This window comes from Glossina fuscipes, unplaced genomic scaffold (genome assembly GCF_014805625.2).
Source record: "Glossina fuscipes isolate IAEA_lab_2018 unplaced genomic scaffold, Yale_Gfus_2 88, whole genome shotgun sequence".
In the NCBI taxonomy this organism is placed as follows: Eukaryota; Metazoa; Arthropoda; class Insecta; order Diptera; family Glossinidae; genus Glossina; species Glossina fuscipes.
The window spans coordinates 1047533-1062631 of NW_023998442.1; the positions used below are offsets into that span (position 1 = coordinate 1047533).

Here is a 15099-nt window from a genome sequence, read left to right on the forward strand (position 1 = left end):
TCCTTACTTTCTCTCCTCAGTTTGATTGCCTGACATTTCGTTCATTCTCTGGGGTAACTTGGAGCATCAAACTGAATTTTATTTGAAAGCTTATGCTGCTGCCATTGTTGCTACAGTTGCCAATGTCTATTTTACCCCTAGCCACCATCATCACCACCACCGCCAAACTAAACTCAACTGTAGGATATTAGAACGAACGTCTAGTCGATTCCTAAATCCCTTCTGGTATCATCTACATACGCAAATATAAACATGAATATTGTTTTGTTTTTGTTTGCTTTCCTTTCCTCCCAAAAAGAAAGAGAAAAAGCAAAAAAATGGAAAGGTTTTGTGCAGACACTTGCTATCCTATTGTTCCAGTTCCAGTATTCTTTTAACGCAAATTGTATCCAAGCATACTAGAAAGATTAATTGTTATGATACTTTTTACCGTTCTCATACCTGAAGACGGACAAGAAAACAACATATCATGACATTTGATTTCTATACAAATTTACTAAATATCTGATATATATTTATAACGAAATGTTTTAAATAAATTAAAGAACTTCTGTTGAACTATTTGCAGAGAAAAAAAATCACAAACAAATCAGTCAAACATTTTTAAATACAATATGGATCATAAAAAGAAAAAAGGAAAATTGAAAGCTATCTTATGTTATGCATGCATGCATTATATAATACCTAATTACAATAAGTAGAAAAGAGATAAGTGATTTATTTATATCCGGCTTGAGTTGATTCTCTTTATACCTATGACTACCTTATGTGTACATTGTTTAATTCCAAAATACAGGAGAAATTCATTCCCACATAATTTAAAGCATAACTCGGATATATTTCGGAAAATATCTTTATACGAATTGACAACACTTTTATTATGGATACAGTCTGTCTACACAAGAAACCATATTTATCCATTCTAATGAATTTAGATAATTTTATTTCCTTGTAATGGATGAACACATCGGATCCGAGATCCGATTTGTTTGATTGCCAAAACTGAAAAATAGAAGCGAAAAGTTTTGCACTTAAGGACGAACGAAGTACATTCACAAATGCGTTCACTAAACACACCGACGATTTTTAAGGATTGATTGATTTTTTTTATAGCACATTGAAAATTTTTCTTAGTGATCTTAAGAATGAAAACGCATGGACGTGTGATAGCTCTCGCTAAATTTATTTAAAGACCACAACTTTGCATTTCGAATAATAAGGCAAAAGTGTTTTGAAAGCAAATGGCGAAAATTTTGAGATTTTTTCTTCTTTTTTTTCGATCGAACATGGTCCATAGAATAAATCGACTAAATTGAATTTGTCGCAGAAATCGTTTCTCAGTTACTATAGAGAGCATGCTTGTAAAGCCGCAGCTACTATTTCAAAGAAATTTCTGACTAATCTTTAATCTGCGTTGCCAAAATTATGCAAACACCACTTTTTTCATTACCGATTGCCTTCCGTATATGCAAAGTAGCTGTTAAACAGGCCTGTCCGTCTGACATTTTGTATTCAAGCAAAAAATTTTTCTTTCGTTTTAGTCTTTTCTAGAATAATGCTGATTTCGGTCACAACCGAATATAGTTTTCTTACTTCGTTTTTTATTTGCTCTATCTCTCAGAGAATGCGCAGTATATGACTGGTCACAAAGAAATGGAACGAATAAGAAGTTTGTATTTGATCAGTAAATATTGCTGACCATATTCACTATAACTACGATGATATAGAATAAAATTACGATGACACATTACACTGACAATTGACAAAATAGCTACAGCTTTTCAAACACTATCGTAAAAATATATAGTATAGTAGGTCATGGCCCATCATCAAATAGCCTACACTACTTTCCTTAAAGCCTTTTTGAAAAAGTAGTTAGAATCAAACCGCTTCAAATAGCGTACACTCTTGGACCAAAATAGGATAGGGTACCAAATTCAATCAGAAAATCTTAAAGATTTGCGGTCTATAGGAGTTAGACATATAAGGAAACAAAACGGACGGAAAGACAGACTATATATATATATATATATGCATACATACATACAAGAATCACTTTCTGAACCGATTGGAGCAATAAAAGTGGGTGTTGTATACATCCGCACACATATAATGTACCCACGCAGCATAAGTGCTGCGTAGTATAATGAAAGTTTTCGAAGAACAAATTCGGAGAATGCATAAAAGATAGGCAAAATATTTCGGAAATTTATTTATTTTTATTTTTTCTAATTTTCTTTAAATACTATATGAGAGTGTTTTCAGTGACAATATTATATCCTTTCCAATGCCTTTCAAAAACCGATTTTATGATAATATTTGTAACAATTTTACAAATTCCTTTTTTCGTTCAATTTCCATCACAACTCTATAAAACAGAATGTTTTGCGTGCTTGCTCTAGCTTGTTTTTCTGCAAATATTATGAAATTTTACTTAAAATTAAAACGGTGACACGTGTTTTTATACATACATATACTTACATACATGTACATATATATATATATAATGCATTGCATTAGAACCACGCAATGCACAGAGCCCGAAGCATTTGTTATATGAAAGCATGCTCTTGCCACGTTTACACTGCATACATTTTATTTTCTTTTATTATACGCACACATTTGCATATATTCGCATATTTGCATGCATATATGGGATGTATGGATGTCTGTAAGCATTTTTGCTTGCACAAATTTCTCTTACTATGAAATATATATATATATATATATATATATATATGCATAAAGATAGTATAGTAATAAGAGTGCCTGTGTTTGTTTGGATAGGTTTTAAAGCTTTTACAGACATTTCTAAAACAAGAACAGCAAAACCGCTTGTAACTTCATGCAGCAGACACGTTGCGTGCCGTAGTATAGAGAGAGAGTACTTCTGTTTTTAATAAATTTTTTTTTCTTAATAAAGCAAAAAAAAAAAAAAAACATATTCACGTGCTTTCATTAAATTTTACAATGTTTTAGAATAACATTCATGTGCATAAAAGCAAAATTCATACATGCTTGGGCATGAGGGTGAAAATAAGTTTATTATCGACATGAGAGATGTGGAACAAAGAAAATTTCATTCGCTACAATGTCACTTCTAATGCATTGTTATGCGTTATTGCATTGCCTGCCGTAAACTCTCTCCCTCTCTCTCTCTCCCTCTCTCTCTCTCTCTCTCTCTCTCTCTCTCTCTCTCTTTCTCTACCGTTCTCCTACTAGCCTTACCTTGATGAATGTTCGTTCATGTCATTCAGTCTTCTCCCTATGTGTTAAAGTAAATTTAACGTAACATAGTTTCAGGCAGTTGATGTTTAACATAACGGCAAGTTCTGCAGACCAGACCCTTCACTTTAGTACTTAAACATTAAATAGAAAAACATTTTGACTTAATTCGCATGAATTGCGAAAACGTTTTCATCATGTTATAATATGTCATTCGTTGAAAATGGATGCTTTAATTTCTTCTCAGCGTAGTCTCAGTTGTATGCATTCACCAGCGAGAAATTGAGAGTATGTTCATATTGTCGTAACTTCTGCGGAATCTTCTAGCTTCAGAGACTTCACAAATTGCTGATAAATATTAAATTCTGCATCGATCTAGATACACGAGTCCAGCCTTTTGCCTATAATGAGCATTTGTCTTGTCGAAAAATTAAAGGCACCGTATGCAGATCCGGCAGAAACAGTGGAAGTTCTCGTCGAATGCAGTTTGTTATTTAAAATAGGCCAAATTGGTCAAAGCACACGCCCATCAACATACTACATAAATAAGAATTTCTGGGCTTTCAAAAGCAAAAAAAAAATATTTGTTTGGTAGAATGTTTGTACAAAAATTGGGAATATTGACCACGCCTATTCAATATTATAAAGTATCATAGTTGTTTTCTTAAAATGGAGAGAGAGGCAGCTGAATATAATCTTCTCACTTGCTCTTATTTTTCTACTTTTTAAAAAATTTGGTCAGGGACAGTTTTATTAAGAAATTGGCACCAACTCTGCTTTTTTTGTCTTACGTTTGTAAAACGGCCTTTCACGGCCTTGGGGGCACTTGGTGTTTTTGTGACCCAATATCCATACTAAAAATAAAAAATATGAGGACGGACTTAACCTTAATTTTCAGAGATAATGCGAATTACCAATCTTATCTGCTCTCAATTATTCTTCACTTAACCCTTGAAGATCTATTTTTTGCATTTGCTGGGGAATCTAAAAATCTATTTGAAAAAAAACTTTTCCAACACGAAAATATTAGCGTATATAAAAAGTCTTTGCGTTTTTCCGCGGGGCGGTGTTAATGCTTATATATCGGGCAACACTCTTATGGTCTTAAACGAACATGTGCTTACGCAGTAACATTTCAGCTTACATTTATTTGTTAAAATGGTTCTCTCATTCTTTCCTCGTGTAAAAATTTATATTGATTTGAAAATGGGTGAAATATCTGAGGAAATACGTTATGTGATGATTTTTTTATTATAAAAAAGGTAAGACATGCAAAAACATGCCGAAAATTCCGGAAATATTTGGTATTCCGCTCTGGTCGAAAAAGTCGAAGAAATTTTGCAACTGGCGGAGCAAGAGTCAAGAAAAAACCGCAAAGACTTTTTAGTTGATCCATTATTACATACAATTCTATTCCTTACCCTCTAACTTCTAGCCATGGGATTCAAATTTTCTAAATTGACGAATTGATTGAATAAAATTTAACTCTCATCCTCCGCATCTTTCTTTCAATATGCCAAAAAATTCGGGATGTTTTCTCCTTTAGACTTTGTCTCTGCCGATCCTTCGCGTTGCATAATTAGTTCTTATCCACGAATGGTGAGTGTATGTATACTAGAGTACTTAAAGTTCTTATATCCAGCTTTTATCTATCTCCACATTTACATTTATATATGTAAATACGCATATGCATAGTAACTACAAATTAAATTGAAATGCCTGTTCATCCCTGCGATACATTACTATGACATGACGCTAAATGATTCTTGCAGAAATGTAAGGCGAAATAAAATTTAGGCAAGGACAAAGTACGCGTTTTGTGAAGCATGATTTTTGTTCATAAATTATGGAAAAATATTTCAACTGTTTAAATGTTCCCGCCAAAATATGTTATGTTATAAAAGTGGAGTAAGTTCATGAAAACGTTGTGAAAAGGAGATATGAACTTGGTGTTATTAAAATCAAAAGAAAGAATTCTATGAAATTTTTTCATCCCTATAAAGCTTAAGCTCTTCATTATTTTTTAATTAATTAAATTATGATTATTTTTATTAGACCGACTTCAGCAAAGCTCACCCTTAAGAATTTTAAGGAAAAAAGAAATTATAAACGATTTAATTGAGTCGATTATCACTGCCTAAGCGTAGGCTCTCTTTAAAATAACAAACATAATTTACAGCCTGCTTGTAACGCTAACTGAAAATTTACGGTTCACTTTGAAGAGTTGTTCGTTTTCTCCTCACCGCTCTTATATCGAAAAACCTTCTTCTTCTTCTTTTTTTTTAATTACAACATTTTAAGCCGGCGATTTTTTTACTTAAGCTGAAAACAAAAATTATCTCAATTAATTTTTTTTTCCTTTTTTTTTTCTTCATCTACTTTAATCTTATTTTGCGGTTTACCTTCGTTTCTATCTTACGTATTCAGTTCCCGTTGCTTTTTATTGCTATCTCGCTTACAAATCTTTATTCTACTGTTGTCGTTACTTTAGAGAATTTCCGGTTGTTTTTTTTTTCTTTTTGCGTTTCATTGGCTCCAAACCCGTAACGACAATAGCAACAGCAGCAACAATAACAATCGCACACAACTGTAATACAATTTACTTTCGTTCAATTATAGCCGGGTAGTGGTGGTGGCGGTCTACGTTGAAATAAATGTACATAAAATTTTTACCGAAGGCTCTGATGTCTTAATTGAAATATATGTTACGTATGTGCACGTGCGCTTACAGCAATGAAATAAACGTAAGGCCAATGTCCTCTTACTTTCATACCCGTAATGGTATTTGTAAAAATTTGTTACTCAAGTGTTCAAGTGTCTTAATCTCGGTGTAGATAGCTGGGTGAACGCGTTTGTGTGATACTTTAGAACATAATTTAAAAAACGTGACCGTTCACAGGTGCAATGAATTTTTGCTTGCGTTGTCTAGTAGCATTCTCTTCTATCTGTTACTTGTAAGTCCTTTGGCCTGTTCAGTGGCTTTAGATTGCAAAAATGATGTACCCTGTGCACGATTAAAGGTGTCAGTTAATCATAATTATATTAATATTAAGGCTAATTTATTGGATTTTAAATATCTCTTCGTATTTCTCTCTTTCTTTTCCTTTCTGTTTACCTTCAGTAATATATATTTTTGTGTCTTTTCTTTTCCTATGATCATGTTTCGTTTTTTAGGTCTGGCCTTAAATACATCATCGTTGACCGGACGTCGTGATTCCTTTGATCGCAACACATCTGCCTTTAGTCCCTCTGCCATGGATTATACCAACAGTAGTGCAGCTGCAGCAAGTAACGCGGTATCGACAACAGTGGCTCAAGCAGCTGCTGCAGCAGCCGCAGCTGCTGCCGCTCGTAAATGGCCAGGAGCCGTTACCAACACTTATGGTACATTAGGAGCCACGGCATCAGCGAGTCCAATTGGAGCTGCCATTACTCCGCCACCTCCACCACAATCGTGCCTAATGACCAATCGTGCACCTGGTGCCGAGACAAAATATCGTCAACAAATGGCTGTTGGATTACCGCCAGCTGCTGCTGCTGCTCAAGCTGCGGCTGTAGCGGCTGCTGCCAATAATATGTTCGGTTCAAACAGTTCATTGTTCTCCAAACATTTAGCTATACCGGGCGCTACACCCGCTGCTGCTGCTGCAGCTGCTGCCGCGGCCGCTGCTGCTGCTGTCTCTTCTCGTCAAGCAGCAGCTGCTGGGGTCGCAGCTGTGGCAGCTGCAGCCGCCGCTGCTGGCGGTGCTCCGCAACCAGGGCGTTCACGTTTGCTGGAAGATTTCCGCAATCAACGCTACCCTAACTTACAGTTGCGTGACTTAGCCAATCACATTGTCGAATTCTCGCAAGACCAGCACGGTTCACGTTTCATACAACAAAAATTGGAACGGGCTACAGCAGCCGAAAAACAAATGGTCTTCAATGAAATTTTAGGTGCTGCCTACAGTCTTATGACCGACGTTTTTGGTAATTATGTTATACAAAAGTTCTTCGAGTTCGGTACACCCGAACAAAAGAACACATTAGGCATGCAGGTCAAAGGTCATGTACTGCAATTGGCTCTGCAAATGTACGGTTGTCGCGTTATACAAAAAGCATTGGAAAGCATCTCATCTGAGCAACAACAGGAAATCGTACGTGAACTGGATGGTAATGTACTGAAATGCGTCAAGGATCAGAATGGTAATCATGTGGTGCAAAAATGTATAGAATGTGTTGATCCTTCAGCCTTGCAATTCATAATTAATGCTTTCAAGGGTCAAGTGTATGCTTTAAGCACTCATCCATATGGATGCCGTGTCATTCAACGTATACTAGAGCATTGTACAGCAGAGCAAACGCAACCCATACTGGAAGAACTGCACGAACACACTGAACAATTAATACAAGATCAATACGGCAATTATGTTATACAACATGTATTGGGTAAGTAGCTAAAAATATAATGAAAAAATATTTTTATATCCATTAGACGGCGACTTACGATATTTACATTAAATATTTGTAGTGCACAGAATTATGCATCAAAGATCCCAAATATGATGTGTATTCTTAAACAGCTTGACTAGAGAACTCGTTGTAGTCCCATTTGTCCGTCGAATCTCATGTTTTGCAATCTTGTTGAGACTACAACAAAAGGAAACTTTTCTGTGACCTTTAAAATGGACTAAATTAGCCAATTGGACATAAGAATAATAATAAAGGAAACAGTAGGACAACGCCCAGCATTTTCAATAGCGATCTGTAGGCTGAACACCAGACTCGCGGACAAATAGAGAGACGAACAGATAAGCTTAGATCGATTAAGAATCACTTTCAGTATAACAATTTGTATGTCTACCTCAAGTCCTTCTAGATGCTGCATACATCGGCACAAACTTACCATTTCCTTGTACCGCAAGGAGAAAGGAATGATAATCCTTTATTCTTAATTATTAATTGTGTCCTCAAAATTGTAGAGTTTTAATTCGAATACCTCCGCCATATACAAAAATCAACTTTGGTTGTTGTATCAATGAATCGAGAAGAATTGATAAATTCGTCTTTTTCCCAATTTTAGATGGAATGGACGGGATTACATTCTTTTTTTTTTAGGAAAATCGCTATATCAAACTCGGAAAATCACCAAATCTGGTCAAGAGGCCACCCATAACTTTTGAAAATATGTATGTAAGAAGTGCGATTTTATTTTGTTTAGTGATAATCGGCATAGACTGCTAGTAAGTTTTAAATATATTATTATTCATTTATTTGGGTGATGAGCAGCACTACTTTAGCTGTAGAATTTCTTTTTTTGGTTTGAGTTAATTATAATTATGAGACATATGCGCACCTTATTTCGTCGTTGTTTATATCGTAAGCAGTGCCTCCGGGTAGACCTTTACCGACAAATTACTCTTTTTTTTTGTTTATTTTTCGTCTTTTTTTCTCTGGTTTTCTCATATAAAATTAAAATCTAATCAATTTTGTAGAGCATGGCAAACCGGAAGATAAATCCATTTTGATAAATAGTGTACGAGGCAAAGTGTTGGCATTATCTCAGCATAAATTCGCTTCAAATGTAGTCGAAAAATGTGTTACTCATGCTACCAGAGCTGAACGTACCGCTCTAATTGATGAAGTTTGCACCTTTGTTGATACGTAAGTTAATATTATTTCCTTTTTATTTTTGCTTTTCGAACATACATTAAAAATGATTTTATTTAAATATATTACATCAGTGCCTTACATGTTATGATGAAGGATCAATACGCCAACTATGTTGTACAAAAAATGATTGATGTGTCGGAACCGACACAATTGAAAAAGTTAATGAACAAAATCAAGCCTCATATGGCGGCTTTACGCAAGTACACCTATGGGAAGCACATTAATGCCAAATTGGAGAAATATTTCATGAAGACCGCTAATCCGATAACTAATTCGAATGTAACAACTGGTGCAGCGATGACTAGCGGGGCTGCTGCGATAACCACAGCTTTGGCTAATTCAATAACAACAACGTCGATTATTACAACAGTAGGGCTAACAGGGCCGACAAATACTACAACTATTACTGTGGCCGGGCCAAATATCACCAATAACAATAATAATAATAATAACAGCAGTAATAATCAGCAACAGGTACTCGAGAATGGTATTGCGTCAGCTGTTTCTGCGGGCCAATCAATAGTGGCCAACAATGCAACAGCTCTCGCAGTAGTGAATAGTAACAACAACAGCAATAGTAATAATATCTCAGCTGCAGCAGCAATGGTTAACGCAAATCTTAACAATAGTCTAGGACCCATTGGAACACCGGCTCCTACCAGCAGTAGCACTCTTAACGGTGTTATGTAAGCTTAAGTTAAAAAAAAAAAGCAAAAAAATTATTTATTAAAAAACTCGTAATTTTTTTTTCATTTTTTTCTTTCCATATGGTGTAATTTATGTAAACTTCAAATGCTCTTTTTTTTTGTTTATTTTATTTAATTGTATAGAAAAGAATACACACCTACAAACAATTCCTATATTTATATAAAAAGCAAGCTTCTTAGCTTGGCAACGTAAAGGAGCTCTCGAAGGCAGTCAAGGGCCTTTTCATTTTACTTTATATATAAAGTGATAAAGATGATGATGATGATGATGAGTGATGAATGATGATGAAGATGTGTGAAAACCATTAAACGCATGTTACAAAATCCTTTCAAGATCATTATAAGTAACTCTTTCCGATTTTACTTATATTCGCTTATATATATATATATATATATATATATATATGTTTGCTTGTTTTCGTTAAGACTAAAATCATCTAGAAATTGTTTGATAATTTTTAGTTTCATTTTAATGTAATTATATGTATGTATGTATGTATTTTACAGTCACGGCAAGACGACGTTTAGTTTGTAATAAAAAAAAAATATTTTTTTATGTGTAATTTTCACTTTTAAACAGAAAAAACCATTTCATTAGGAAAGAAAAAATAACGAAAAGCGAAAAATAATATAAGAAAATAAGAGTAATATGTTTTTATTTCTTTGTTCGTTTTTCGGAAAATATTGTAACATTAAAAAGCTATCATCTAACAGCAGCAACAACAACAATCGTTGTCAAGTCTTTCGTATAAGAAAATCTTAAGGAATCCAAATGTTTGTTACTTTGGTATTAAGAATATGAAAAAAAAAGAGAATTATAAAAATTCATTAACAAATTTTTTTATAAAAACCAAAAATAAAAAATTTATTATTACACTAAGCCTACTTTGCAGACAAAAAAAAAAATAAATAAATAAATAAAAATAGAAAAAGCAAAACAAAATGAATAGAGAAAAAGAAAATATAAAACAAAAACAAATCCCTTGATATAAATAAATATTCATAACAAACAAACAAAAGTTTAGCGTTAGTAGTGTAATACATGATAAATATGATGATAACGAAATAATTACAAAAATTTTAGCAGGAAAAACTATAAAAACAAAAAAAAAAAAAACAATCTATTAAGAAGCTACAACTACAACTTTCTCATAACTTATAAATATAAAAATTCGAAAAAAAAAAACTTCTTACTTAAAACAAATCGAATCGAATATAACACTACGCAAGCAAGAACACATGAATAATGAAAGCATGCAACTCAAAACTCAAAACATACTTTTTTTTATTTAATTTTTTTATTTTTTTTCTCTCTTCTTCGCCCCACTCAAATTAAATACTTTTGTTTATTATTTATTTCGCAAATACTCACTCAATATATATATATATTACTCTTAAACTTAAATAAAGTTGTCTTGTAAATGATTTGTGTTTGGAAAGAAAGCAAGAAGAAGACTTTGTCTTTCAATATATCAATATATATAAGATGTGCGTAAATCTATGTGTAAAGTTGAGTATTTTTTTTTTTTTTTTTGATTTATTATTTAATTAACAATCATCCATTTTCATAATAATTATTAATTAATTTTTCATCTAAATGAATTCGTTTTTAAAATTTTTTATATCTTTACTTAAAGTCCTCGCTTATTATTTAAAAACAAAAAGAAGAAGAAAAGCAAAAATAAAATGCAAGAGTTGTATTCCAAGTCAAGTATTTTCATGTAGAAAAAATCAAGCAACCAATCATTTATATATTTATATAGAATTTTAATTTTATTATTTTACGGTTTGTTAAAACTTTTCTTTAATATTCACATTTAAATTAAATTTTATTTTTAAAAATTATTTTATATAATGTTTCTAATTTGTTTAAAAAAAATGTTTTTTCTTTTTAAAACGGAAAAACTATTGTCTATGTATGTATGTGTAAACCAAAATATTTCTAAATATGTTTCTATTTTAAGAAAGGTATATGTAATTGTAAATTCGTTAACTCTCTCTCGATTGTTCTGGTAAGTTTTTGTTTTCAATTTAATTTTATAATGTGTCTTCTCAATAATGTTTAAAATTTTAATAAAAAACATAAAAAAAAGACTAAGAGAAAATGTTAAATAATTTAGAAGAGTGTACACAAATGTTCTTTAAAAAAAAACTTTTTTTTTTTAAACAATTTTATTGTAATTGCAATTTATTTAAATAATCACGACATGAGAGTAAATTTTATTTATAAAGAAAAACTTTTGCTCGCTTCAATATTAAAAAAAAGAAGAAAAAAGTGATCTAAGAAAACCAAGGAAAATGTTTATGTAAAATTCATTGTTAACTAAATTTGAAAAAATAATTTATCTGAATCCTTCCCAAGTTAGACAAATGTTTTGTAATGTTTTTACTATTTTCATTATCGGAAGAGTGAAATCGTCATATTTGTCTGCGTGCACGTCTGTTGGAATCTACTTAAGATTCACTATAAGTCTGTAGAGCAAGCTTTGTTTTCAATTGTTGTCTGGCTCGTTACTTTCTTATAGGAGAAAAAATCAGACTTCGCAACGTTGTCACTGTCTTGTGGAAAACAAAACGAAAAACCTTTTTTTCGGTTATGATCTCGGAAAAATTTTTATGTAGCGAGGGCGAATGCAAGCTGGTCACAGCTTCTATGTTGGCTTACAGTTATCCACTCATCCACTAAAAATGTTTCTACCAAATTTGTCTTACTTTAATAAATACTTTTAACGCAGTATATACAAGTCTGGAAAGAAACTCTCATTCTCAAGCAGATAAGCTAGATTTAAATTTTTTAGTTTTATTTACTCTCGTGTCCTATTGTTTTATAAGAAAAAAAAAATAATTCTTTTAATTCTTTTTATTTTAGTTATAACCGTAAACTATTTCAGTCATAATTTTCCCACCTTTTTTAAAAGTATAAGTTATATATATATTCTTATACATATATATAAGTATATATATATATATGCATGTACCATTTTTATTATTAATTTTTTTTTTTTTTTTTTAAGAAGACCTCTGTATACACATCGCGAACCAACAACATATGTAAATTACGGCTCTCATCCATGTTTTATATATATATATATATATAAAGAGTAGATATGTATATATATGTATATATGTATGTTTGGTACATATGTATAGAATACAGTGCAAGTTTTAATTCAAGTCTTTTATGGGTAAACGGTGATGTACATTTTGTCGATACTTTCTCTTGAAATATCAGAAGAAATGTGTATAAAACAGAAAAGAATAAATAAAGTAAAAAAAAAGAAATAAAAATGAGAAATTGTATATTTTTTGTGTAAAATTTTTAAAATCTGTAAAAATTGTTCTTGTAATTGTGTAAAATAAAAAATAAAAAAAAAAACAACCAACCACACACAACAAATGACAAAAATTTAAAAACAACCAAACGAAACCAAAAATAATCTTTTAATGAAACTGTAAAAAGAAATTTTTAAATATTTGTATAAAATAAAAAAAAACCAACAAACAAACAAACGCAGCTCATGTGTGAAATATTTTGTAAAAAAAATGAAGTGCTTGTAAAATTTTGCAATTTTTTTTTTTTCATTTTTCCGTAAAATTATTATAGTTACTTTTTATATAAAAGAAAAGTTTTTCTTTTCCATTTTCTGTTTTTTTTTTTTTTTTTTTTATTTTGAATTTCAAAAGTGTAGGAAAATTTGTAAAAATGAATCAATCGTATTTACTTAAGTTTATTTAAAAGCAAAAAAAAAATAAAAATAAAAAAATAAAAAATCCAAATTGATAGATTGGCCTTAAAAAACGAATTTAATAATAAATCTCAACAATAATTGTTTTCTGCTAAAATGAAAGAACAAAAAAAAAGAAGAAAAGATCTTAAGAAACTGAAAGTAAAATTCTTAAAAATTAAAATTGATTATGTAAATTCTATTACTTATGTATAATATTAAATAATATTATTTTTGATATGTTTTCCCTCATTTTCTCCCTTTCATTCTTGTAAATTGAATATAAATTTAAAGCAAACAACAACAATAACATCAAAATGTAAGTAAATTGTATAAAAAAAAGAAGAAGCAAATTCTCTACACATTTCAAGAGAAGGGCGTTTGTTTCAAGGGATCGACGTAATGAAAAATTTCATTTTAAATATCCAATGCATGCCAAACTTCAACAATTTCCGATCAAGGGCTTAATAACAACTTAAGCTTAGTTTTTTTTTTAAATAATTTTCACATAAAATTTAATAATTGAAATGATTTCCTTATTAGAGTAGAGTTACGATACTTTGTCGGCAAAACTTTCGATTAGTAGAACGAAAATTTCCATTCCTACTTGTCAACTAATTACAAACTTCCAGAGCAAAGTCAGGGTTCAAATGATTAGAAGAAGAGAGAGCTAAAAGTCTAAAGAGTAAAGTTCCATCTTCAACGGAACCGTCAAAAGATGGAACCTAAGACCTTCTATATCAGCTACCATTGTACACACACGTACATAATAGAATCATTCTTTACGCGTCTGGTCAAATATATAAAATATCGAGTAAGTGGTTAAAAAGTAGTCACATGCGTGAATGTGTGCCCATTAGGCTAAAAAAGTTCTACTCGGCCAGCTTAAGCTCATTTTTATTGCAACATACCGTGATGCACACTAACGGTTGAATCAAAAGTCAACTGCTATGATTTAAAAACCGCTGCTCCGTCAAAGCTGGAGTGTTCAGTTGCATTGCAAAGTCTTGAAAGAGTATTCTGATAGCTACAATAGGTGACCAGAGTTAAAACAATATTATTATAGTACAAACCTGCAACTGTGTCGTTTCAAAATGGACATTTCTTTGCTTGTTTCTCTACCCAGATTTTGTGTTTGCTAGATCTCTTCCCAGATCGACAATTGGATCGCGGTGGTATCGCTATTTCTATTCGAATTCCATACTTAGTTAAATTAATCCGTAGATCGTCGATGAGAATATCATTGCTTATCGCGCTTTGCAATATGAAGCCATCGTACTTAGTTCCCATATGATGTACTAACATTTATACATATATACACATATGTGTACATATATAGATTGGATGAAAAAAAGCAGTCTTCTAAACTATTTTTTTTTTTATAGAAACTCAATCAATATATATTTTTTATGATTATATGATAATAAATGCACTGATAATATTAATTTTTTTTCCAGCTTTATTTTGTATAAAGTTACACATACATACATATATAAGTCAGTCGTAAAACAATTTAATTTGAAAAAAAAGAAAAAGAAATGAAAACCTCTTGAAATATATGTATTTTATAACGTTTAATATATATAATATAATAAAAAATATATAAAGAACCCAACTCTCAAAGTGGGCTTAACTAAGAATGAGAAAAATACACAAAACTTTTTTAAACAATTACAATATTAAATAATAATTATGTATTTATATGAAATATATAGAATGTATATATATATGTATATATATACATTATATATATATGTATATATATATGCATGTAATTATATATACATATG

The 15099-nt window shown here is 31.2% G+C and overlaps 1 protein-coding gene across 4 annotated transcripts in view; it reads left to right on the plus strand.

Annotated features, from left to right (window-relative positions):
• LOC119638334 (maternal protein pumilio) overlaps positions 1–10394 on the plus strand; it is a 421934-nt gene extending 411540 nt beyond the window's left edge. For all 4 annotated transcript variants that reach the window (XM_038035068.1, XM_038035069.1, XM_038035070.1 and 1 more), the window contains 4 exons: positions 6400–7653; positions 8700–8868; positions 8949–9563; positions 9708–10394. In XM_038035068.1, coding sequence (XP_037890996.1) covers positions 6400–7653; positions 8700–8868; positions 8949–9563; positions 9708–9777 — 2108 coding nt within the window. In that variant the 3' untranslated portion in view covers positions 9778–10394. The remainder of the gene's footprint in view (positions 1–6399; positions 7654–8699; positions 8869–8948; positions 9564–9707) is intronic.
• Positions 10395–15099: the final 4705 nt, after the last annotated feature.